This window comes from Zonotrichia albicollis, chromosome 22, assembly GCF_047830755.1.
Source record: "Zonotrichia albicollis isolate bZonAlb1 chromosome 22, bZonAlb1.hap1, whole genome shotgun sequence".
Lineage (NCBI taxonomy): Eukaryota > Metazoa > Chordata > Aves > Passeriformes > Passerellidae > Zonotrichia > Zonotrichia albicollis.
The window spans coordinates 2,532,896-2,558,722 of NC_133840.1; the positions used below are offsets into that span (position 1 = coordinate 2,532,896).

At 46.7% G+C, this 25,827-nt stretch overlaps 1 protein-coding gene across 1 annotated transcript in view; it reads right to left on the reverse strand.

Moving 5' to 3' along the window:
• The window catches only part of MED13 (mediator complex subunit 13), a 62,572-nt gene that overhangs the window by 4,794 nt on the left and 31,951 nt on the right, over positions 1-25,827 (reverse strand). Inside the window, exons 4-27 of the mRNA XM_005495565.4 lie at positions 25,541-25,686; positions 24,409-24,606; positions 23,319-23,513; positions 22,068-22,230; positions 21,653-21,763; positions 18,976-19,659; positions 16,458-16,674; positions 15,552-15,636; positions 13,715-13,836; positions 12,475-12,565; positions 12,084-12,298; positions 11,483-11,679; positions 9,386-10,302; positions 7,846-8,013; positions 5,605-5,828; positions 4,914-5,103; positions 3,969-4,440; positions 3,132-3,351; positions 2,401-2,592; positions 2,050-2,273; positions 1,459-1,601; positions 1,178-1,336; positions 903-1,088; positions 178-326 (exon numbers count right to left, since the gene is read on the reverse strand). Coding sequence (XP_005495622.3) covers positions 178-326; positions 903-1,088; positions 1,178-1,336; positions 1,459-1,601; positions 2,050-2,273; positions 2,401-2,592; positions 3,132-3,351; positions 3,969-4,440; positions 4,914-5,103; positions 5,605-5,828; positions 7,846-8,013; positions 9,386-10,302; positions 11,483-11,679; positions 12,084-12,298; positions 12,475-12,565; positions 13,715-13,836; positions 15,552-15,636; positions 16,458-16,674; positions 18,976-19,659; positions 21,653-21,763; positions 22,068-22,230; positions 23,319-23,513; positions 24,409-24,606; positions 25,541-25,686 — 5,668 coding nt within the window. The remainder of the gene's footprint in view (positions 1-177; positions 327-902; positions 1,089-1,177; positions 1,337-1,458; positions 1,602-2,049; positions 2,274-2,400; positions 2,593-3,131; positions 3,352-3,968; positions 4,441-4,913; positions 5,104-5,604; positions 5,829-7,845; positions 8,014-9,385; positions 10,303-11,482; positions 11,680-12,083; positions 12,299-12,474; positions 12,566-13,714; positions 13,837-15,551; positions 15,637-16,457; positions 16,675-18,975; positions 19,660-21,652; positions 21,764-22,067; positions 22,231-23,318; positions 23,514-24,408; positions 24,607-25,540; positions 25,687-25,827) is intronic.

A 25,827-nucleotide genomic window follows, 5' to 3' on the forward strand; every position in this document is an offset into this window, starting at 1 on the left:
AATTTAATAGAAATCTTCTGTAGCTTCTGAAACACAGAGCATTTAGAAATATCCAGGCATGACATGACAATCCAATATCCAGGTGATCTAAAAGCTTTCATCCCACAAAAGGAAATTACAGGTGGAGAAAAACCAGACAGAACACACACACAAAACTGTATTTACTCCAACAGTTACCTTGCCCATATCACCTCCATGGGGGTAGTGGGACCCTGGAGAATGCACAGGGGATCCACCAGGAGATGCAGGAAGAATATTTATAATATCAGGATCAAGATCATCTCCAGTGTCTAACAAGTCAAAGATTCCCATTCCATCTGCTCCATCTTGAAAAAAAAAAAACAAGACCAGTGAATTCCTACAATTTCACCATGTGCAGGATATGACAATACATTTAGAAACAAAGGGGTTTTCCATAGAAATGGAAATGGTTCCTTGTGACAGTGCTCACAGGGGTCTGAGGATGAGGGAAGAGATGAGGATCTGATTCCATGTATCAGAAGGCTGATTTATTATTTTATGATATATCTTGTATTAAAACTATACTACAAGAATAGAAGAAAGGATTTCATCAGAAGGCCAACTAAGAATAGAAAAAAAAGGAATGAATAACAAAGGCTCTGTCTCAGACAGAGTCTGAGCCAGCTGACTGTGATTGGCCATTAATTAGAAACAACCACATGAGCCAATCTCAGATGCGCCTGTTGCATTCCACAGCAGCAGATAATCAATGTTTACATTTTGTTCCTGAGGCCTCTCAACTTCTCAGGAGGAAAAATCCCAAGGAAAGGATTTTCCAGAAAATATCATAGCTACAGTTCCTTAGAATGAACAGTTTATTCTCACGATAGGGACAGTGATGAGGGGTCTTTAGAAGGCGAGAACAAATCCAGAGTACAAACCATTGTTTGTGTTAAAGGCCAGATCCAGGTTCTCCGTGGTGTACGTGGATGACGCCACCTGCACAGAGGCAGAGGTGGGGAACACCAGGATGTGGGTGCAGGAGGTGTCCTGGGGCGTGTTCAGCTGGGATGTTTGCATGTTCAGAGTGGTGCTGCGCCCGAACACCGAGCCCGTGGACACGGAATCTGTGTGGGAGAAACCGAACATCCCCTCAGTTTAACAAAGCCTGAGCTGGTGGTTCTTGTGCTAAAAAAAGAGAGAGTTTTCCAAATACCTGGCATAATAATGAAGGATCCCTGGGGTTCCATGGCCACCAGGCAAGCACTGAGAATGCTGGGGGAGTCTGCAGCAGAGATCCCACACATCCTGCACATGTCCTTCAGCCGCTTGCTCAGGGACTGCAGGTTCCGGCGGCTCAGCAAACAGCTCCAGTCTGCGGGAGGAAATCTCACTGGTGAGGCTCTCTTCCAGCAACAGGGATGGACACATTTGATACTACTGAAATATTAAAGCTTTAAATCGAGCTTTAGACTCTAAAAAAAGTGCTGCTGTTACCTTTTAATTCCCCATGTCCTATTCTTCCCAAGCGGCCTATGACAACTCTCCATGGCAGAGAGCTCATCTGCACCAGTCCCAGGCACCATTCCCAGAGTTTCTGGAGACCAAGTCTGCGGGCAGAACCCTTTTTCCTACGAGCTCTAGAAGAAAGAAAGAAGGGAAAACAAAGTTAAAACTGCAACAAGTCTCTAATGCCATGTTTAGAACATTTTTGAATTAACCTGAACATTCACCAGAGCCAAGAGTGTTGGTGTTGCAGCCCATCAGCTGCAGCTTCAGGGGGTTTGGGATTGTTAAATTAATCACATTCTAAAACTGACATTAACAGCCAGTGAGTGAGATGGGGAAGCAGGAACACACACACACAGTAACACTCAAGAATCACATGAAACTAAACTGTGCTCTTCTAGAAATTTAACTCAAAATGATGTGCACATAATAGAGAAAATATTCATCTGCTGTAGCCACTTTTGCAGCACAGCAAGTCTACAAAAGTGAGTTATTCTTACAGCACCAAAACCAATGTCATTCTTCAGGGGAATGAAAGAAAATACACTTGCTGAAAATGAAAGAAAGTTTGGTCCTTACCTGTTTGGTACATCAATATTAATTATGCAAGTTTCTAATTGCTCTCCATAGAGGTCTGTACAGGATGCAAGCAGCCACCTCTGATCATGAGACAAACAGTAGCCCACAAAAAGCACATTGTACTTCTGGCCAGCTTCTCCAAAGGTTTCTCCCAGCTCTGTTTGCTTGTCCTTCACTGGAGCCAGTATAAAAGGAGGGGTGTAGAGTCGAATACACTCAGGTCTCTAGAAAGATGATGACAGACAACGAAGTTTGGGTAAGAAATTATTCCCAACATAAAAGATGGCTGGTTGATAAGCAGGGACCTTCCTCTGATCTGGATAATCCCACCATCTCATCAACAATACTCACATCAGGGCTCCTCAGAGCAGTTTCCATGGCTAACCCTGGCCCAAAGCCAGTTAAGGTTTTCACGTTGGTGGACGTTGGGAGAGGTCTCCGGCACTGAGTGAAAGCTGAAAATGCCAAAGATTTTAAATGCTGAGTGTAAATCTGCCGGTCCTCGTGCTTCACAGGCTGCAGCAGGTACTGACATGGGACAATCTGGAACACAGGAGAGCAGAAAAAATAAATCATTGTTTTATCAACAGATTAAATGGCTTCTGACACAGTATTTGGTACAGTGCTTTTTGAATTTTACTTTGTAGTCAAATTTCTTCCAATTCCTCCAAAGCCCTGTGGGACTTCAAGAAATTATTCCCATTGGAATTTTCTTCAGAGGAAGAAATAATTGGTTCAGAAGAGAATCTTAATGATTCATCCAAGAAGCTGCCCTGTGTTAACGGGTGCTGCAGCTGGAGGAGCTCTGCCTGCAGCCCAGCAGGGCCAGGCTGCAGATCCCAGTGCAGGAGCAGCAGCTTCCCCATACCCCTCTCATTACTCACTACATTTCCTCTGAGCCAAAACTGATGAGTTTGGAATTCAGCTTTGGTTAACAGCACCCAAACTGCTCTAAAAGCTGTAACCCGATGGTTTAACAGCTGGAGAACTGTAAGTCATGTTTGTGAAGGAAATGAAACTTTCACCATGAGGGGTTACTGCCCCCAAAGCCAGGGATGCCCTGTTGGTTTCTGTTGGCTCACCTGCACAGAAATGATGTTCTTGATGTGGGGAGGAAGAACCTGAACCATCTCCAGGAAGCAGCGCAGAAGTCCAAGTGTCCACAAACTGGATGAGCTGCTGTTCTCATCCTTTTTTTCATATGTGAAAGGATCAATTATGTAAACTACAATTGCAGGTGGATAGGTGATAGCATGTGAATCTCCATCTGTGGGGACTCCGACTTTATCACGATCCATAGTGCTGGGAATGAAATTTTGAAACCAGTTACAAACAGCTGAGTTTTGTAAAGATTAGGTTTTACTTCAAAGCTAAATCAAACTGTCAATTATTAATCTGAAAGAGTCAACTGTGGTGTAAGAAACAGTCTTTTTATGTCATTTTAGTATAGGAGCTTATCAGTAACTCTGAATCCCTTTTCTTTCCTTTAGCCTCCTTTATTACAGCAGCTCAACAGCTCAACTATTGCTTAACTGGGGAACAAGGATATCTGCAGTAAGAGCTGTCTTCACCACTCTAACTTTGATTGCAGAAAATAGAACTCTAAGATGGTGCCAATTATCTATCTCCCCCTCCTTCCACAGCCCTTTAAAATATTGAAGTGAGTAGTTTGGTGAATTTCCTGTCTTTAGAGAGAGAAGAAAAAAAGGAAGTTTATTTTTGCTCCAGAGCAGACACTGAGATGTAATTAGAACTGCAGCTACAACTGGAACCAAAAGGTTCAGCTCCACCACAACTGAACTCTCCAATCTCCCTTAAAAGCAGCTTGGTGAAAATAAATACAGGGTTTTATTGAAGGGGTGAAAGTTCCCGTTAGCTGAGCTGATTTTTCAGCTGAAGGTGTGACTGCAGTTCCCTACCTTTCAGAAACCTCTGGGTGGGGCTGTGCAGGTGCTGCAGCCGTGTCTCCAGACATCCCTGCTGCTTGCAGTGTTGGCTGTTGCTGCTGCCCCCCAGTTTGCCCGTTTGGGACGGGCGCAGCCTGGGCGGGCAGGGAGGCAGGAGTGGTGCTGTTCATATTGCTGAAGGGCGGGAATGAGGAAGGCTTGCTCGTTGGAATGCCACTGGCCAGGCTGGCAGAGGAGGAGGAGGAGGGGGCCGTGGTGGTGAGGGTGGAGTTGGCTGTGGTGGCTGCAGAGGCCATGGCACTGCTGGAGGTCACGGGCACGGTGCTGCTGCTGGGAGCTGCGGGAGCTGCTGCTGATGGAGTGTTGGCATTGGCAGCAGGGGCTGCCACTGGGGGCACAGCAGAGCCTGCCTGGCTGCAGGGAGGGACCAGGTTGGTTTGGGAAAGTAGAGAATTGTCCAAAGGCTGAGAAGCAAGATAAGGACCTAAAACCAGGGGGAAAAAAGCATAAATTTTATAATGCAGCTGTTTTGATGCTTATGTCACCTATGGAAGTCTACGGTTGTAACAAAATAGAGCAAACTTTAAGCATACATTTTACCTCTCAAATTAAAAAACCTCTATTAAATTTTCAAATTCTAATATTTTCATAAGAGCCTTCCAGAAAGATCAAGAAATCTCTTTTTAATATAACTTTTTTCCAGAGGTGTTGAATTGCTGGAAATCACTGTACAGAATCCAGGTCACCAACACAAGAAGACAACCAAAGTCCTGTCAAGCCATTCCCTAAAGGCACTGCTGGATGGTAAGAGACCATTTCTGCACATATTCAAATATAGTTTAAAACCAGAAAACTGCCCTAATCAATACGACAATAAGCCATGATTTCTTCTTCTCTATGGCAAAGGAGTAAGTGGCAATTGTATGAAATAAGGAACATGAAAAAGGTCATACATACCCAGCTCGTATCTGCACACTTGAGCGTAGAGTTTGAGTTTGGAGAACGCATCGCTGTTGGCATTGGCTGTCTGGGAGAACCACTCTGTGACCAACTTCTCTGACAGCTTCTTGGAGGCTGTAGGGCCAACCCTCATGATCCCATCAGGCAGTAACTTACAGATGGGTCTGTGCTGACCAAGCCTGCAGGACTGCAAAGGTAAAAAAAACCCTCAAAAGCTGCTAAATATCACACAAATTATCTATCATACAAAGGCAGAGAACTCTCAGCTTATTTACAATATTCCAAAGTAACATTTTAACTCTGGAATCCCACCAGTAGCAAATGTTGAATGGTGATTTTATGGGTTACTGTCAGCGTTTTCCTAAATGCAAGAAAACCAGGTTGATAATAATCGACACTAATCTTCATTCAATCCAAGCATGTAATTAATTAATTAAATGGAGGTAACGCTATGGCAATGCAGAGGTTTGCCACCGGGTGGCGTTTATCGGATGGGAACAAGGAGCAGCACCAACAGCCCTTATCTTCCAAGTGCCCATTCCTAAAATCCCTCGGAGCAGCTTTCCCAGATAGCATTCTGAGCAGGCGTCGCTATCAGCCCCGACAAGCCTGATAAGTCCTTATGAGCACGTATTAGAAACAGCCTTTCCCAAATCCATTTCAGTGCAAACTGCCACAAATCCTGTACCTCATATATTGCAGTGAGATCCCTAAAGAAGCTCTTGGCCCCGTTGAGCAGAGCCTCGTTCTCCGGGCACACCACGACGTAGGCGACGTCTCGCTGCGAGCCGTACGGCTCCAGCATCAGCCGCTCCCAGTAGGGCAGCGCAAACGGAGACAGCACCAGGAAATCGTAATCGTATCCCAACAAAAATGTTGGGATTGGCAGTGGTTCTGGGGACTCGTCAGTTCCTGGAAAAGCAAGGCATGTTTTTAAGCAGAAAGCTTAAAATTAACTTCAAGGAAACATGAATAGAACGGCCTCTGGTGTTCCCAGCATCTCACAGGAAGGAGCGCTGGCTATCAATGGAATAGTTCTCATTTTACAGATCCAAAGTACAGGAGCCAACCCTCTGCAAAAAACCCATCAGCTGATTGTTTTTATTTGAAATATCTCAGGGCCTCAGGAAGAAGTTCCACAGTATTTTATATTTCCATCAGTACACGGGCAATCAGGAACAGTTCTGCCCTGTCCAGGAAGCCTTTGCCCACAGAGCCAAAGCAATCAGGGACCAAAGACAAGGAAAAAAATATAAATATTCTAAGCAGATGGGTAAAGGGCCAGACAAGGAAACAAACTTAAGAACATGTAAATGTATAATTGCCATGTTCTAAATATAGCTACAAAAGATCTGCTGGTGAAAGGTCACTCTCGTAACACAGTGGTAAATCAATCTCATATGCTAATGAAGTCATTAAATCGTGAGTGCACAAAATTCACCTTCTATCTGTAAATGCATCACATGTTGGCCACTCCAAACATTTATAAGAGACAAGATACTGAATAACCCTGGATCTTGAGCACAGTCCTGACAGTACTGAGCAATAAAGCACACTGTCTCAAGCATTTCAAAACCAGTATTTTTAACTCCCTATGTTCAGAGTTATTAAAATGGGGTGAACTGAAAAATTTTGAGTACAAAACCTGAGCAGTTACTCTGTTTTCAACACCAAACCCATCTTTGCAATGTCAGTCCCTCACTGGGTGAAGTGTCAGGTGTACACAAACAGTGCAACCGAAGCTCTAAATTTTAAATGCACATCTTTAATTCATTGCCTGTTTTAAGGAATATAAATATTTTCTCTTTTCTGAAGAAAAGAATTCTCCTCTGTCTAATAAGCTCTCGTTAGTTTAAAGAAAGGTCAAGTGCTGTTCAGAATTCCAACAGGCTGAGCAGCAGCAGTTTGTGCGGATGGAGCAGGGGAAGGAGGAAGGGAAGGGAAGGGAAGGGAAGGGAAGGGAAGGGAAGGGAAGGGAAGGGAAGGGAAGGGAAGGGAAGGGAAGGGAAGGGAAGGGAAGGGAAGGGAAGGGAAGGGAAGGGAAGGGAAGGGAAGGGAAGGGAAGGGAAGGGAAGGGAAGGGAAGGGAAGGGAAGGGAAGGGAAGGGAAGGGAAGGGAAGGGAAGGGAGGAGGGAAGGGAAGGGAGGAGGGAAGGGAAGGGAGGAGGGAAGGGAAGGGAAGGGAGGAAGGAAGGAAGGAAGTGGCGGAAGGAAGGAAGGAAGTGGCGGAAGGAAGTGGCGGAAGGAAGTGGCGGAAGGAAGTGGCGGAAGGAAGGAAGTGGCGGAAGGAAGGAAGTGGCGGAAGGAAGGAAGTGGCGGAAGGAAGGAAGGAAGGAAGGAAGGAGGGAGGGAGGGAGGGAGGGAAGGAAGGAAGGAAGGAAGGAAGGAAGGAAGGAAGGAAGGAAGGAAGGAAGGAAGGAAGGAAGGAAGGAAGGAAGGAAGGAAGGAAGGAAGGAAGGAAGGAAGGAAGGAAGGAAGGAAGGAAGGAAGGAAGGAAGGAAGGAAGGAAGGAAGGAAGGAAGGAAGTGGCGGAAGGAAGTGGCGGAAGGAAGTGGCGGAAGGAAGTGGCGGAAGGAAGGGGCGGAAGGAAGGGGCGGAAGGAAGGGGCGGAAGGAAGGGGCGGAAGGAAGGAAGGGGGGAAGGAAGGGGGGAAGGAAGGGGGGAAGGAAGGAGGGAAGGAAGGAGGGAAGGAAGGAGGGAAGGAAGGAGGGAAGGAAGGAGGGAAGGAAGGAAGGAAGGAAGGAAGGAAGGAAGGAAGGAAGGAAGGAAGGAAGGAAGGAAGGAAGGAAGGAAGGAAGGAAGGAAGGAAGGAAGGAAGGAAGGAAGGAAGGAAGGAAGGAAGGAAGGAAGGAAGGAAGGAAGGAAGGAAGGAAGGAAGGAAGGAGGAAAGGAAGGAGGTTGCACAGAGCAGGGTTCCATGGAGCCCTTACCGTAGGAGCCTCTCCCAGCCATTTTGTGGAACTGCTGCCAGGTGAGGGGTCCCTGCACGCCCCAGGACCGCACCGTGCGCTTCTTCTGGATGGCGTCCTGCAGCACGGGCTGCAGCGAGAGCAGCATGCGCAGGATGTCCTGGGAGCACTGCATGCTCACATCCACCACTGCAGGGACACAAACGGGTCAGGGCAGCTGCACAAACCACCTCCACTGCCAACATCCCTTGTGTAAAACACCTGCAGGCACCCAGAGGCTGGGATACATAAAGTGGAGCACAAGCGGATTTACAGTTCTCCCTCTTCCCCTGACAAAATACACAGATGGATTTTTTTCTTAATTTTGTTTTTTCCTCTAGAGTTTTTCCCATTGAAAGGCTCCCATCTTATGAGTTAAGCTAAGGGAAAACACCCTAAAATAAAAACAACAAACAAAAACAAGCCAAAAACCCCCAAGCAAGTTGTAGAAGCCTGGAACTCCTGGATTTCCCCTCCCAAAAAAGGCAGATTTGCAGGCTGCCACCCAGTGCTCATTTCACAGAAGTCAAGGGAAGCCTCAAGCAGCTCAGCCCATTTCATCCAGAGCCACCACACTGGGCCATTTCAGGTACAAGGCTTTAGAATGAAAAGCTGACACAAAATTTGGCATGGCTACTATTTCCAAGTCCTCTCTTTTAAAGTATCTCCACATCTTTTTATCCCAAACATCAGTCACAGTACACAGAGTCTTATCCTGTGTGCCTGAAAATATCAATTTATTTACAGTCTGGGCTTTCCAAGTTAATCCCCCAGCAAGGCACAGGAACCTGGCTGTGTTCTCCCAGGATTCCTCCTCATCTTCACTTTCAACTATGAACTGCAGCTACCTGTAATTCATAACTTTATCTTTCATCCTAACCCTGTTAAGAGTTGCCTCTTGAAATTCTATTAGAGAACAGTAAGCAAATACACACAATGAAGGTATTCCAGGAGACACTGCATCATTAGTCAGGCCCTCGAAGGAAAAATCCAAGGATTTCTGGCAGACTCAACACACAGTGAAGGCTACAATAATGCTTCTTTTTGCCACATGTGCCATTAACCTACTGCCCCCCTCTCCTCCTTAAAGAAGGGGGGAATTCAACTGAATCAGAGCTGTTGTTTAATTCTGCCACAGTGGCCTTGACAATAGGGTCACCACTCAAACCCTTCCTACAGGCATCAATCATTGCAGAGCCTCTGGAGAGCCACTCACCAAAAGCTCTTTAAAGGATAAACCCGGTGAAGTGTTGTGGACACTGACAGTGGTCTCAGGCTACACTTCAGATATAAATGGGGAATTTACAACTGAGAGCAGCCAAGGCCTTCCTCTGCTTGGTGATCAGCACGGGACATGCAAGGGTTGGCTACCCTGACCACCATCAACCACAAGTCTGTACGAGTACACAGGTGGCAAAAACAGCATTCAAAATCCACAAAGGAAAACCACAAAAAAAGACCCTTCAAAAACAAAACCCCAAACAGGTGGACAAGTAGAAAATAAACTGGTTTCAATATTTACCATTTCTTTTTGACCAGTGGTGCAAGCAAGTAGTTTTCACAAGTGCTTCATCAACTTTCCCTCCTGACATATTGTCCATGAACTGGCGTCCATGCTCCAAGGCTAAGTAGCAGTCATTGCAACAATCCCTTTCTTCTACACGTACCACATTGCTGACAGCACCAACTTTGGCCACGGAGTCTTGGTCTGCTGCTCCAAAGGGTGAGAACAGGTTGGTGCACTGATCCTGCAGCAACAGTATCAAGTCATCGGGCAGTTTCTCGGGCTCTTTCAGCCCCCCACTGCCGTGTTCGATGGAAGTCGCTCTGAGAGCCTCAAAGCGTTTTTCCGCTTCTTTGCCGCACTCCGTGTTTCGCCCCAGAATATCCAACTCATCTTCAAGAAACAGCCCGGAACTGTTGCCAAATTTTCTATTCATAACAGCACTGAAACCACAGGTACACCGATACTGGGCCTCTTGTGTTGGATCAGGAATGTAAACTCCAACGTCAGCACCTTTGATGTTCATATTGCAAACGCAAATGCAGCAGCTGTCGAAGTTGCAGTCCTTGAAGAGGTTCATGACGGACTCGGAGAGGATGAGGTTCACGTACAGGCTGTGTGCCTCGGGGATGGAAGGCACCGTCGCGGGCTCCACCGAGTTCAGGGGCCGGCACGTGGAGGGGGTGGAGGCGGGCGAGTACAAATCCGAGTTCTCGTATTTCACCGAGCCCTGGGCGCTGGCGGGCCCGCCGGCTCCGCGGGGCGTGCGGGGAGTCCTTGGTGTCCTGGGCGTGGGGAAGCGAGGGGTGGAGGGAGAGGGGAGGATCCCAGCCCCGCCGTTGCTGGGGGGGGCGCTGCTGGGGGGCATCCCAAAGGGAGTGTGGGTCTGCGGCGTGTACGCAGCGCCGTACTCCTGCTCCATGGCGCTCCCGTCGCTGCCGCGGCCGCAAGAGAAGGAAAGGCTTTAAGTACACAGCATCGTACTGGCTCTGAAGTTTAAGACTCAGATTTCTAAAGAAGGACCTTCCTAATTAATATTTGCTTTTTTTAAGCTAGTCTTTCATAATCCACAGTAAGATTGTCATTCCCCAAGGAACTTCAAGAGCGTTTGTTCTAAATGACTTTGCAGGACTCCCACTGACAGCACCATTAAAGAATCTCTCCCTGCCTCCTTTCGTCTTTTCCTCTGCACAAAGCTCCCAGGAAACGAGTGTGGTCAGAATAAATTATAAATTCTGTGGTTGTATGGAGTCTAAAGGACACCTTTTTCATTCATGTTTTATTTACATGTTGTGTTGACACACACTAAGAAAATAGACCAGGTCTATTGACAGCAGATTCAGCGGAATCCATGAGGAAAGTACCACCTAGAAAGGTTTAACATTTTCTTTCCTAAGCACCTGAGGATCTCCAAAAACTTGTAAGGCTAATGAGACCTGGAAACATATTGCTAATGAGTAACAGAAGCAACATCAGTATTTGATCCAAGATTTAGTATTCATATAATCTTATCAAGAAATCCATAACACCTCCTTGCTGCCTAATCCATTTTTACCAGCTACTAATGCAGAAGAGAAAAAGAGAGAAATCTTTTCCTCGAGAAGAGCTGGCAGCAAGGCCATCCCTCCCAAAAGCAGGGCACAGAAACGCCCCCTGCAGTTCTGCTGTGACCAGGCCCAGTCACACAGCACAGGAAATGTTTTCCTACTCCCAGCACAGCTGAGTTTACTGCTACTTAAGAAAATAATTTAAGAAACAGCAGCACCACCTACTAAGCCCTTCCAGCATTGACTACACCACCGCAAAAACAAAGTCCCAAGTTTACATTTATCTTGATTGTTACCATCTTCATTACTTATTAAACCTGGACCTGCACCATTAAGCTTCCCCAAGAAACCTTTAAAGGAGACAACAAATAAAATGTATGTACAGTTAAGAAGCTCTTTGAGAAGAGTCTCCTGCAGTAGGTTTAGCCAGAAGGACTTTTTAAAGGCTCTTTAAAGTCGGTTGTATAAACACAGAGTATATACAAATATTCCCATTCCTGATTGACAAAATAAATATTTAGGGGTGGCAGAGTGAGCACATCACAAAGCTGAGCCCCCAGGGTCGTACCCATCTTTGATGAAAGGCATGGCAGGGCCTGGAGGAAGCAGATCCAGCTTTCCCACAGCCCAGCTCTGGCGGTAAATGCATTCCTCGGGCAGCTTGATGGGAGGAAGACACTGGCTGGGAAGAGTCTTCAGTGGTGCAAACATGGAACATCCCACTAAAGCTTGACAGTTCTCAGGTTTATAGACATAGGAATAATCCTGCAAGTCAGACATGGGAAAGCATTAGTGTGTAAATTAGATCACTGCAGCAATTAAATGATTCTCCAAAAAACAGGAGCGAGTTCAAGCAGCAGTTCCTTAACCCAAAATCCTGACACAGCTGCAAGGGAAAGCTGAGATGTGTGCACACAATATTCACAATACAGCAAAACAAACTGAGTGAACTGCAGGGACTGAAAGGCGTTTCTGCAGCTCACTAATGCCTACTCAGGTTTTACTCTCTCAAGTGGTAAAACACTCCATACTACAAATATATTACCTCACCCAAAATAATGCAGGGCAAGTTACAAATTGTACTTAATCTCCCCCCATTCCTATTCAGATTTAAGCCATGAACGGGTCAATAACCACAAGCACTGAGCAGGGCTGTCAGCACCACCTACCTTGATTTCAGCAGGTTTGGGGCTGCAGAAACCCTCATCCACCTCGATTCTGAACTGGGCCCCCACAGTAGAGCTATTCCCTTCCAGCACAGTTCCTCCAAGTGTAGTGTCCATGCTGCCATACTCCTTATTGTTCATGTTCATTGGAGAAAAACCCATAATATGTTGTTCCAGTGAAGGGGGAGTTGGGTACATTTTGTGGAGATCTGCAGTGCCTAATTTCAGATCAGAAGCAGACTTTAGAGCATGAAAACTTTCTGAAGTGTTTCCCAAGTCTCAAAATTTTGCAAAGCAAATGAAGGGTACATTTCCAAATTGCCACAACATATTAGAGTCAAATGTTTACAGCTACATTCTCTTTAGGCAAAAAGAAAACACAAATAAATCTTACTTATGCATGAGAGTGGGTCTAGATTTCCTGTTTTTGCCTCTTTGCAGTTGGATTTGTCATCAGTGCCGTTCACTGTTCGTTTAGATCCAGGCTAAGAAAGAAGCATTGCAGACATAAACACATGTTCATGTTTCCTGCTAACAGGAAATCTCACCTGCACATACAAAGCTGAGACATTGTTTAGTATTTATAATATTATAATATTTAGAAAAATCAAAATAGCTCAGAAGCCTAAGGTTGGGCTTACACTTGGTCTTAATTCTTGGAACCCAGAGAAGCTCTCCCAACAGGTCACAATGTTATTGAAGGGAAAAACCAGTTACAAAATATCCCTCATCCTGTTAGCAGACAGTAAAAGAAGCTAAATTAGGGCTGCCCACAGTCTACCAGAACAAACCACAACACTCCCAGAGCCATATCAACATCACTGGTGCTACCACAGCAACAGAAAAGACAAACACAAATCCTGCAGCAAGAAATACAGGGAAAGTATCTGTCAAAAGTAAAAGAAGAGATATTTTACAATCTGTAGCCATCTGAACTGTTTTAAGATGGTAAGTGTTGATGTTTAAGAGCAAACACCCTTCCTTTACATACTGATGACCTTTGATGGCTGTTAAGATCCTTCAGCCCCTACTCAGCTCCAGCTCCCATTAAAGGTGATGGGCATTTTGTCTGGGTAAGGGGATTTAGGATTACACGTGGAGCAATGCACAGTTCAGAAAAGACAACTGATTATAAATAGTATTGAAATAGAAACTAGAAAGATAATGGATTCAGACTGCAAGAGAAACTGTTCCAAGATAATAGCTGCTGCAGACAAGCAGCTTATTTGGCAGAATGTCCAGTGTTTAAATGCCTTTTCTCTTTCAGAAGTTGCTGTTTTGTTTCAATATTACCTTGATGAAGCAGTTAACAGAGCCCAGACCACAGGAAAAGAACACACTAGCACCTGCTGAATCCGTACAAGTCAAACTAAAGGTATGTTCAGGCAGCACACACTGTGGGGATTGTAAGGAAGTGAGATCAAAAGGTTGTTTGCATCTAAAATCTGCCTGCATGAGTCGAGCAGAGCAGCCCGTTTGGCACCGAGGGGCCACAGCTCCTGATTGTGTGAATGCTTTGCAACCTCTCCTACAAACACCACCAGAAAATCAAACCCCAAACCACAGAAGGACAAGAGCTGTTCCTGGCTGGTTTTTTAGCTGGCACCTGCCAGGACTTTTTGCACATCACTTACTGTGAGTTCATCTTCATCAGAATTGAAGAGATTGTCCAGGTCGGTGTAGGACACCACCAGGTCGGTCTCGTGGAACAGGCTGGTGGAGGCCGTGCGCGCGTGGGCAGCCAAGCGCTGGGCATCTGTGGGGAGGGCACAGCACAGAGAGCTCAGCCCTGCATGGAAACTGCACTGGAGAGCTCAGCCCTGCATGGAAACTGCACTGGAGAGCTCAGCTCTGCCTCTGCATGGAAACTGCACTGGAGAGCTCAGCCCTGCCCTGCATGGAAACTGCACTGGAGAGCTCTGCCCTGCATGGAAACTGCACTGGAGAGCCCAGCTCAGCCCTGCATGGAAACTGCACTGGAGAGCTCAGCCCTGCCTGGAAACTGCACTGGAGAGCTCAGCTCTGCCTCTGCATGGAAACTGCACAGAGAGCTCAGCCCTGCATGGAAACTGCACTGGAGAGCCCAGCCCAGCTCTGCTCTGCATGGAAACTGCACTGGAGAGCCCAGCTCAGCTCAGCCCTGCATGGAAACTGCACTGGAGAGCCCAGCTCTGCATGGAAACTGCACTGGAGAGCACAGCCCAGATCTGCCTCTGCATGGAAACTGCACTGGAGAGCCCAGCTCAGCTCAGCCCTGCCTGGAAACTGCACTGGAGAGCCCAGCTCAGCTCTGCCTCTGCCTCTGCCTCTGCATGGAAACTGCACTGGAGAGCTCAGCCCTGCATGGAAACTGCACTGGAGAGCCCAGCCCAGCTCAGCCCTGCATGGAAACTGCACTGGAGAGCCCAGCTCAGCCCTGCATGGAAACTGCACTGGAGAGCACAGCTCTGCATGGAAACTGCACTGGAGAGCCCAGCTCAGCCCTGCATGGAAACTGCACTGGAGAGCCCAGCTCAGCTCAGCCCTGCATGGAAACTGCACTGGAGAGCCCAGCTCTGTCTCTGCATGGAAACTGCACTGGAGAGCCCAGCTCAGCCCAGCCCTGCATGGAAACTGCACTGGAGAGCCCAGCTCAGCTCAGCCCTGCATGGAAACTGCACTGGAGAGCCCAGCTCAGCTCAGCCCTGCATGGAAACTGCACTGGAGAGCCCAGCTCAGCCCTGCATGGAAACTGCACTGGAGAGCCCAGCTCTGCATGGAAACTGCACTGGAGAGCCCAGCCCAGCTCAGCCCTGCATGGAAACTGCACTGGAGAGCCCAGCCCTGCATGGAAACTGCACTGGAGAGCCCAGCTCTGCCCAGCCCTGCATGGAAACTGCACTGGAGAGCCCAGCTCAGCCCAGCCCTGCATGGAAACTGCACTGGAGAGCTCAGCCCAGCTCTGCTCTGCCTCTGCATGGAAACTGCACTGGAGAGCTCAGCCCTGCATGGAAACTGCACTGGAGAGCCCAGCCCAGCTCAGCTCTGCATGGAAACTGCACTGGAGAGCCCAGCTCAGCTCTGCATGGAAACTGCACTGGAGAGCCCAGCTCTGCATGGAAACTGCACTGGAGAGCCCAGCTCTGCCCTGCATGGAAACTGCACTGGAGAGCACAGCCCTGCATGGAAACTGCACTGGAGAGCTCAGCCCTGCATGGAAACTGCACTGGAGAGCCCAGCCCACAGCTGGGGAAAGGAAACCAGGGGGTGAGAGGGACTTGGTTCATCTCATCCATCTTACACAGAGGGGAGGGCCCTTCCAGTTTAGACTTCATAGCCAACATTTGTTTGCACTGTGCAACAAAGAAACGTTCCCAGCAGACTGAAGGGGAATACAAACCATAAACCACAAAACTGAGCAGCCTATTGGAATCTATTGACTATTCAAGACATCATTAATATAACACAAGACAGGGAAAAAAGCCTCTTTACCTTGCTTGACAGAAGGACTAAACAGAGACATTGCATCCTCTCCTTCGTGGGACAGAACTGTAACACTGGATGTTCCATCCTCAGCCTATTAAAAAAGAGAGAAAAGTTTGCTTAAATTAATGAGTGGGGTGGGAGGTATTTGATGTCCCTGTGAGGACTCTGTCCCTGCAGAGGATCAGGTTCTCATTACCCTGTGAGCTCAGCAGGGCAGGCTGGGCTGCTGCTGCCTCGGGGGAGCAGAGCCTGGGCTGCCAACTCTGGGCCTGTCCTGGGGATAAATGTACAAAGCAAGCTGTGGATTCTTGCTACAACACCTTAAGGAAAAACCCTCACTATCAGATGCTACACATGAACTGTACCAGTTCCTGAATGAATGCAGCCACACATAACTCATTCCAATAAGCAAATGTATTTCATAGACAAGCACCCACTGCAGTTAGATTTTCTCCTTTTCTGTAGGTGCCCTTTTGCTTTAAGTACAAGTCTCACATAGCTGCACTAATGCACAAAAAAAGAATTAAAATTGCAATTCAGTGGCCAGGGAAGGAGTCAGGGCTCACCTCACCTACCCCCAGACCTTTCCACTCCTGAACAAAGCACTGCCCTTGTCCCTGCTCTCTCCCCAGGCACCTGCCAGCACCTATTGCCACAGGAGGCCACTGAGCCAGACCGATCCAGCAGCTTTTTCCTCATGAGCCCTGATGCAATGGCACCACCAGTGTGCCAAAAAAAAAATTTAGGTGTCATCAGAGACATGCTGCTTAATTTCATTGATCATTTCTGCTGGAATATAATTTGGTTTTTAATTTGCTTCTAAATACACAAAGAAGGGTTTACATTCCATCCCGTGCCTAAGGCAATTTGTTTAATCTCATCACTGATTTGTAGCCTCACTCCTTTACTCACCTTGTGTTTCTTCCCCACTTCCCTCTCCATGTTCTGCCTGTCCTTTTTACTGTCAGGAAATAGGAATTCCACGTCTCCATCCACAAAGGCATAAGGATCAATTTCAGGTTCCTGGTCAGCTTCCGTTGCTACAGCTGTTAAATATTGGTTTTTACTCTGATACTGTTGCACCAGTTCATCTGAAACCTTCAAAGGTTTCCTACATTGCACCATTAGTCTGAACAGAAGAAAAATAAAAATCACAAAATCATTTATTTAGCATTTATTACACGGAATTATTTCTGCTATCACACCGCCTTACCAAGAACAACCTCATCTTTCCACTTCCTTCCTTCCCAGCCCAGCTTCAGAAAACTTTTGGGGATGAAGATTAAATCATTACTCATTTAATATCACCTCCTTCCACACATCAGATCCAGCTGTGTGATTCATCCTCCCCTCTCTCCTCAAGCACTGTCAATTCACATAAAGATTAGTAATTTATCCCAGGTCATGGCTGTCATTTGTTATAAGGCACAAATGGATTCAACTCTCCACAGCCACTAAAAGAAACTCACCAGGCTAAAGAATTACTCACTGCATTCCCCAAAAAAGCCCAAGCAATAATCACAAGTAAAGCACACAAATGCCACTGTGCTCAGGAGCCATTTATGTCATTCAGATCAATACAAATGAAGCTTGCAGCACACCAGTAACTAATTTTCTAATGAGAAAATTCTAACCACATTTGCCTTTATCAGCATTTTTCTTCTGTTAACATTCTGAGCCAAAACTGGAGCTGGTAAGTGCACAGAAATTCAGGTTTTCTTTCAGGAATATTGGTTTCACAAATGTGGCATTGCATCAGGGAAAAAAGACATTGGCAAGGAAAAAACTGTTCTGATTATGAGCTGTAGATGTGCCCCTGGAGCAGCTTCATTTTCTGTACCCCAACAAACAGGAGGCACCAGGTGAGGAAGGGGCTCCCTCAAACATTCCTGCACATTCCTCTCAACTATAAAAAAGTTTTACTTTGTCAAAGACACTTCCTAGAAACAAACTGTGCCAAAAATCATCTCACAGCCAACAACAATGCCAAATCCATCCATGCTGCTCTTCCATGCTCAATAAACCAATTTCTAAATCCTGCAAAAATTGCCATCAGGAAAGGAAAATAAAAAGGCAGAAGAAGAGATGGAAATGACTTTCTAGGAATGGGGAATGAAACACCTCTGCTGTATTTTTGACCAGCAGAGAGGAAGAGAAGTTAACAGCCAGATATCCCAGGGGAAAAGATGTTTTTGGTAAGTTGTCAAATCAAACTAGGAAAGACAATGTCCTGAAGAGACAAAAGGAAACATCTTTCCTTATCTACTGGGCTGAAGTGACTTCAAGGCAAAGCAAAAAAAGGACTTAAAAATATTATAAATGTACATCTTGAGTCTCTTAAACAGTGAGCACAAAGGATGTCCAGAGCTGTGTGTGAGCACAGAGCAGCAGCTACACCACATTTACTCCTTCCCCAGCTTTCCTACACATTTACTCCTTCTCCAGCTTTCCTACACATTTACTCCTTCTCCAGTTTTCCTACAAATTTACTCCTTCCCCAGCTTTCCTACACATTTACTCCTTCCCCAGCTTTCCTACACATTTACTCCTTCTCCAGCTTTCCCACCCAGCCATTCCAGTGCTGCCACCAGTGGCTTCCCACTGCCAGCAACGGGACAAAAACCAACTCCAGCCTTCTGTCCTGTGAGCAGCTGCTCTTCCACCCCAAATTCAGCACCTCAGCTCCAAAGCTCTCCATAATTTGATATTGATCACAGTAAGAATCTCCTTTCACCTGAATAAGAAAATTTAGACCAAAAAGAATGGGCAGAAGTGCCTGGGTAGAGGCAGCTCTGGGTGCAGCCCTCAACTCCTCGATGCCAGCCCTGAGCCCAGGTTTGTCCCCTCTCCTGCACCCCCAGCCCAGGTTTGCTCCAGAATTTATTCAGACTTAAAAACAGTATCCAAAGTGACCAATTCCTTTATCCCAATGGAAAGAAGCAGCAGGGCAGAATGTTTTACAAGCAGGGGCTTGTAACATCAGCTCTTCTAAGTGAAGACAGGAGCAGAAATGAGAGAAGAAACTTTAACAGGATCTCTGCAGCTGAGACCATCCATATTTTGTTCAAATAATGAAGAAAACAAATAATAAAATGAAAATGTTATTTCTTTTTTTTTGGGGGGGAGAGAAGCGGGGGAAGGAAGGGATTTAAATCCCTAACAGGCATCATTTGGCTGCAGATTAATTTTACACTATAAAAATAAATATCATTGCTGTCAGCTAAATCAAAACTAAAATGAGAAAAAGCTGGAAAGTCTTGCTACAGATCTGACTGGGCTTTGTCCTCCCATTTCACAAGGATTAACTTGTTGTACCCAGAGCTGTGCTCACACCCTCAGCATTTCTGCTCCTTCCACTGAGAACCTCCTGCCCTGGCCCTCCTGTTCCCTCGCTGCTCGTGCTGTCACCCCAGGATCAAGCAGCACTTACTCTGTAACTGATGTTACATTTTCCTGTCCAGCAGGTATTACTGGATCATCTCTCAACTTATCATTGGGAAGCTGGGGCGGTAAGAACTCCACATCCTTTTTCTTTGGAACTTTATAATACTTCCAAGTGGTGTCAGCTTCATCCTCCTCCAGGCTGACGGCAGTGCCCACGTACACGGTGGGCTCGATCACCTCGGGGAAGGCGGCGGGGAAGGGCTGCGAGAGCCCGTCCAGCCTGTCCTCCATGGCCTTGCTGGGCACCAGGGGCTCTGGAGTTGGCATCTGGTAGAAGTGTTGGCTCTGGGGCGTGGAGGGGGCTTTGGGCACGCCCTCGTCGGGGCCGTCGCAGGGGTGGGGGCTGAGCGGGGGCGGCTGGGGGGAGCTGCCCAGCTCGGCCCCGTGCAGCGGCGCCGCCTTCGCGCCCTCGGCGCCGCGGATGGCGGCAAACCGCACTTGGCTCTCGGGGGCGGCCATCACCAGCCTCTGGCTGGCCGACTCTGCCTCCATGGCAACGTCATCGCTGATAGATACACGATGATGAAAAGGAGTCAAAGGGCGTTTCTGTGGCTTATCCCCTTTGTCTTGCTTCTCGTTTGTCTTGTGCTTGGGAGCCGCCGGCTGCTGGGGGCCCACAGGTGGGGCCTGCCCCTGTTGACCTGAATTTCTTGGTTTGAGATTTTTGTGCCTGCAGAATTAATACAGGGGAAAAGACTTCACATTAATCTTTCAAATATGTCTGTGGTGTTCTTTTTCACTAGATAAGAACCTGCTTCTAGGCCATTAAACAGCCTGTGAGAGACAGATGAAACCGAAACTGCTCCAAAGTGAAGCTGCCCCTTCTTCCTGACCACAGTTTGAGTGACTTGAGCAGCACTGTATGATTTTTGAGCAGCACTGTATGATTTTTGAGCAGCACTGTATGATTTTTGAGCAGCACTGTATGATTTTACAACACCATTTTAAAAATTGTTACACGTGTCCTATGAGCCAAACACACAACTAATGCTCAGAATTAAGACAGTATTTGATAACTGCTTTAGCAGAAATAGATTGTCACATGAAAACCTCATCATTTGTAACTTGTGCCAGCGCTGATGAATCAGTAGAACAACGTAAGAATTAGTGAATGGCTTCTGGAATTCCAACACTGACACCAGCCAAGAGAGCTGCCCAAGCCTCACTGGGTTAAGGACTGCAGAATTAACACCAAGAACTAAAAAGCCAAGCTCACTCCTACTAAAGCTATTTCCAAGCTATTACAAGGCTTTTGTAGCTGCTTACTTACAAATTTAGCAAGTGTGGGAAAAAGAAAAACCCAGTATCTCAACTGCATTAATACAGCTGGGTCTGTTCAGTGCAAATGCACTTGAGCTCAAACATTTCATCTGCAAGTTCAAGATGCCAACTTCCAGGATCATCTGACAGAATGAGGCAATGAAATGCTGAAGTGTAGAATGAAATGTTTATGATTAAGCCATTGAACTGCAGGTACATGCTCAGTGCCTGGCAGTTCTTTGCCACTCTCCCATTAGCAAAGTTAAGAAGCACTTGTATTGAAAAAACAGGATTAGGCAGGGATAAAAGGTAAGAGGTATCAAAATCTATTTTTACTTTAAACTCTTACACACATCCACATGTTTTTCTCCACTTAGAATTCAAAACACGTGGAATAATAAGGGGGTTTAGGTCTTTGCAATTTCTCTTTAGGCAATTGCATATTTCTAATACACACCTCACATAGTTAATTGACTGGTTTGCTCTTAACTAGTGCTATCATAGCTAAATTCTCCTTGAAAAGAACATTTAATCCTCCTCCACACCCCAGCTCTTCTCAGGACACAAGTATTTCCACAGAACTTTAACCAACCATTTCAATAAGGGAGTTAAAAAATGCATTTCTCTCAAAATGCTCCATCCTCCAGACAGTAATTTTTTCCTAAGATACCAATATTCCCTGCAAGGTAATCAGTGTAACATTTAAATCACAGAAAGTGTTTAAACCTATTGCAACACTTCAGTCACCTAAAGATTAATATTCTGCCATAAGTACAGAAACTGAGAATTCAATGAAATTAATGTTTCCATTTCATTTAAATACCTGTGTGGCATTGGAGCCTCAAAAAAGGCTGTAATATATACATACATATATATTTTTTTTAATCTTAGACATTTTGCCCTTTGTTTTGTTCCTTTTTTCCCAGGTAATATATAAAACACACACTGGCATCCACTCCCAGAGGAGCAGTTTTCCACACAGCCACCCATGGAATGCCACCATTCCCAGAGAGCAGGTTTGGGGGTTTATTCCTAGAATAGATTTCTCCTTCAAGGCTAATGCCACAGCCCTCTGAAAATAAACAGCATTTCCTTGCCATTGCTGAGAGCTGCCCATGAGGAGGTGACTGCCCACACCCACATGGAATTCCAGGGCTCAGGAATTGTCCCTGCCCTGGCAGCAGCTCCCCCCCAGCCAATTCACTGCACTCCAACCTCTGCAGTGACTCCTTGGGCACAATTTCAAGACCTCCAATGACATTTAGGAGAGGAGATACAAATTTTGTTCCAGCTTTCCTGCAAGCAGCTCCTGCCTAATGACTCCTGCAGGAGAGATCAGGAGCCTCTCGTGAGCACTGGAGCCCGTGAACATCTCTGGGCTGTGCCTGTGCTAAGTGCTGTACCTTGAACAATTGCAATTTGTCCTCTGCGTGGCTTCAACAAAATCCCACGATGCCACCTTGTCAGCTGTCTCCTCCTCACACAGGCCATTTGATGTAGCAGAATATTTCCTCCTAGGATTCAATACCAGGAGAGTTATTTGGGAGCAACATATGTTCTTCTCTTATCTTCTGGCAAAGCTCAAGAGCGGTTTGGTGACAAGGGATTCAGCAAAGAAAGGATAAATTGCCTTTTCCTGACATATTCAACTAAGTAAATCATTGCTGAATAGTTAGGGAAAAATGAACTTCTTTAGAAATGGTTTGTTAGAAGAGTAAAGTACATTGCAGCAGCAGTCACAGCACCCTTAACAGAACTAATTGCTACAAGGGACACACAGAATATTGGCATTTTTGGCTTCAGAGGGTAAATACATACTTGTTCTGTGCTCTGTTCATGTTGCACTCTTGCCAGACTCTGTCCACCACTTGATTGGCCAATTTTCTGGGGATTTTGCCACCGTGATGGCTGGTACTGTCTGAGATAAATCCATCTGAAACTGAGGAAAACTTCACCCATTTCTGGGCAGACTGAGCATCAACTGGAAAGCAGCACCAGAGGAAAGAGATTCAGGCAGTGGGACAATGCAGTGTCTATCACATTATCTTTTTTCTATCTATCTATCTATCTATCTATCTATCTATCTATCTATTTTCTATCTATCACAATATCACATTCAATTAACCAGAGGAAGAAAATTGGCTTCTTTACTCAGTGTTAGAAAACAGAAACACACAGAAAATTTAGGAATAGTAGCAAATTATTATAGGAGATTTTTAAAAGCACCATATATGTTTATGTTGTAAGTAGGGTGGATTTTCTTTATCTTTGATGAAAGTGACCTGAAATAAAACACGACTTGAGCAAAGTCAAGATTATGATTAAAAAACAGGGTCAAGCTTGGGTAACAGCAGATCATGGAAGGAAAAAAGAAACAACACCTCTTCTGCACAATAAAACTTATGTAAATGTCACCTGAAGCTGTCAGTGAGTGTCACCTGCTGTGACCTAAATGAGCTCCCCAGAAGCCCAGCTCACACCCAGGGCAGAGGGCACAAACCACAGCCAGTGTTCCTGGGCTGGAGAAAACAGCCCCTGGCACTGCTGACTGAGGCCACAGTGGGGTTATGGAGCTGTGTCAGAACACAGGCATGCCCACAGAGGGGAAAAGCCCAAAAACCTCCCCAGAGCAACCCAAAGTACTGGTACCAACCCCAAGCACCAAAAACCTCCCCAGAGCAACCCAAAGTACTGGTACCAACCCCAAGCACCAAAAACCTCCTCAGAGCAACCCAAAGTACTGGTACCAACCCCAAGCACCAAAAACCTCCTCAGAGCAACCCAAAGTACTGGCACCAACCCCAAGCACCAAAAACCTCCTCAGAGCAACCCAAAGTACCAACCCCAAGCACAACAGCAGCTCTGGTTTCAGCAGCTCACAGCAGAGTTTGAGTTCATTTTGCCCACACCTGGTGCCATCAGTTTTACTGTAACAAACTTAGGACTACAGAAATGTGATTTTCCCTCCCAAGGCAGCTGCACACAGAGCCCCTGAATCCCCTCAAACTCTGCAGTGTTAGAAGAAACCATGGGAACAATTCCCTGGTGCAGAACCCAATTCCTTCCCACCTGTCTGAACCTCCTCTGGGGACGTGGGTGGCGTCAGGGTGACGGAGGACATGGCAGGGTCTCTGGTGGAAGCAGGCACTTGGTGGACCCCCAGGCAGGCAGTGGAGCAGTGGGGAGCCCCCCCGGAGCTGGGAGCAGGGATGTCAGTCTGAGGCACCAGCACGAAGCACGCCGGGTACACCATCCTCACGCCAGCTGCAAGAGAGGCAGCGCACGCCTGCTCACACCCAGAGCCACCACAGCAGCCCTGCACAGCAACCCCTGGCTCACAGAGCTCTCCCACCCACTGCAGCATCTCCTTGGACAGAAACCCTCTGCTGGCACCTCCATCATTGCTTGATTTGCTTCATTCATACAGAAGATTTGCCCGTGCTTTTTATTCGTACAGAAGATTTGCCCAGATTTTCTGTATGAATAAAAAGGGTTTTGTACAGGCAGGGACATCTATGTGCTGCTACCTGCTTTGCTGCTACCTGCTTCTGTCATTTTGTTTTATAAAAGGCTGCAAAAATCCATTTTAGGATCATGTAGCACTGCCAGCATCCCCAGCAGCACGAGGGGCTGCAGCCATCCCTGCACTACCAGCTCCTCACAGAGCAGGGATTGCATTTGCTGGGATATCAATGCCCCTGGGAGCAGGGGATTGTTCTGCTCTGGGCTGGGGTTTTGGGAAACCAGCAGAGAAAGGCAGGGCCTGACTACATCAGGTTCTCCAGGACTGTGGGTTTGAAGACATCCCTGAAAGGCAGGTCTGCTCTGTGTGAATTTGCAGGGGTTCTGAAACAGCACAACCTGCTTTGGATTCAGCTCAGATGTCAACAGTCATCATCCAGGGCTTTTTTTACTCTCTTATTTTATTATTTTTTTTAATCTTCCCTCCCAGGGCACATAAGAACAAGACCTCCCACTAATGGCTCTGCAAAATCCACTCTGAGCAGCAACTCATCATGGACAGTGCTGAGCATCAAACAGGAAAACCAAACCCAGCAAGCATTGCTGCAAAGCAATCAAATGGGGTCACTCCTGCATCCAGAATTTTGCAGGTTTATCCAGCCAGTTTATTCCAGCAATTAAAGGTAATCAGGCTCACCAACAAGGACTTCAACAGCAGCTAAAGAATCATCCTCCCAGTCCATTTCTTCTTGTTTCTCCTCAGATCCCTCCTTCAGGTTGGATGTGACAGGGTAGAATTGCTTCCACTCCCCAATCAGCTTCTTTGTGGATGAATCAGACAGCTTGAAGGACTGGCCTGTGAGTGTGCCATTCAACCCAAAGGGGCTCAGGATAACTGCAACAGAGATAAAAACCCATTGGAGATGGGATTCACCCCAAGTTCCCTCCTCCCCTCTGCAACAGCAGCACTCCTATTTCAGCCACACCAAATAAACAATTTACCACTGGTAATTTACAATTTACCACTGGCAAGTCAAAATGCAGCCTAATGATGATTTACTACCCAAGCTTTTGGCAACAGGTTCCCATTGTTAAATTCAGAGGTGCTGTAAGAACTGAGGAACCACAATAACAACTACAGATTAATCCATTCAAACAAGCAACAGGCAAGTTTTCATCTGGGCTTGCAAGGAGTCTGATACAGGTGGGATAAAGAAACACTTCCAGATCCTGGCAGAGTTGAGGTGTTTCCTCATCCTTCCATCCTGGTTACAACAACAGGGAATGCAGAGGGAATGATCTGGTTCATGTTTAGTCTTGTCCATAGTAGGGAAGCACAGCTGCTGTTAAGTTGCATTCAGGAAAAAAAGCAAGTTTGGACACTGAGCAGTGCTGAGGGAGTGAGGCCATGCAGGGAGGGATCACACAGCCCCACTGACCAGACTCAGGCCCCAGCACTCCTCTGTCTTCCAGAGCACAGCCTGCATCTGCTGGGGGAACCACAGGCATTTACAGGCAAGGAAGAGCCAAGGGAAAAGGTTAAACACACTGAGGAACAGGTTAAATCCAGAAATGGATGTCTCAGAGGGGCAAGGTGAAGGTATCTGGGGGTTACAAGGTTGAAACAACAAAATCTTGAAGTCACCAAAATGACAGCACTTGGGATGGGTGTGATGAGGACAAACGACTCAATTACACAGCAAGAGATGAATATGCAAATGTTGCACCTGCAAATGCAGCAGGGCCAGGACCCAGCGCCTGGCAGTGAGCACAGGGCACAGCTGGGCACAGCTGGGCACAGCTGGGCAGGCCCAGGGGAGCAGTCCCACCTTGGAAGGGGCTGCTGGACTGCTGGGCCAGGGTGAGGTGCTCCTCGCTGAGCAGGTACACGGGCTGGTGCTGGCTGATCTCCACGCTCGTGCACACGTTGCTGTCCCCGTGCAGGAAGAAGGTGAACGAGCAGGACAAGTGCTCACTGCAAAGGCAACAGAGAAAACAAGGCTGAAGGACACAATTTCTATCAGTTGGTCTCTGTTCCAGCAGTTTTCAGGCATTTCCTCACAAGATATTCATTAATGGAAGTAGCCAAAACACCCTTCTACATTCACCCTTCTAT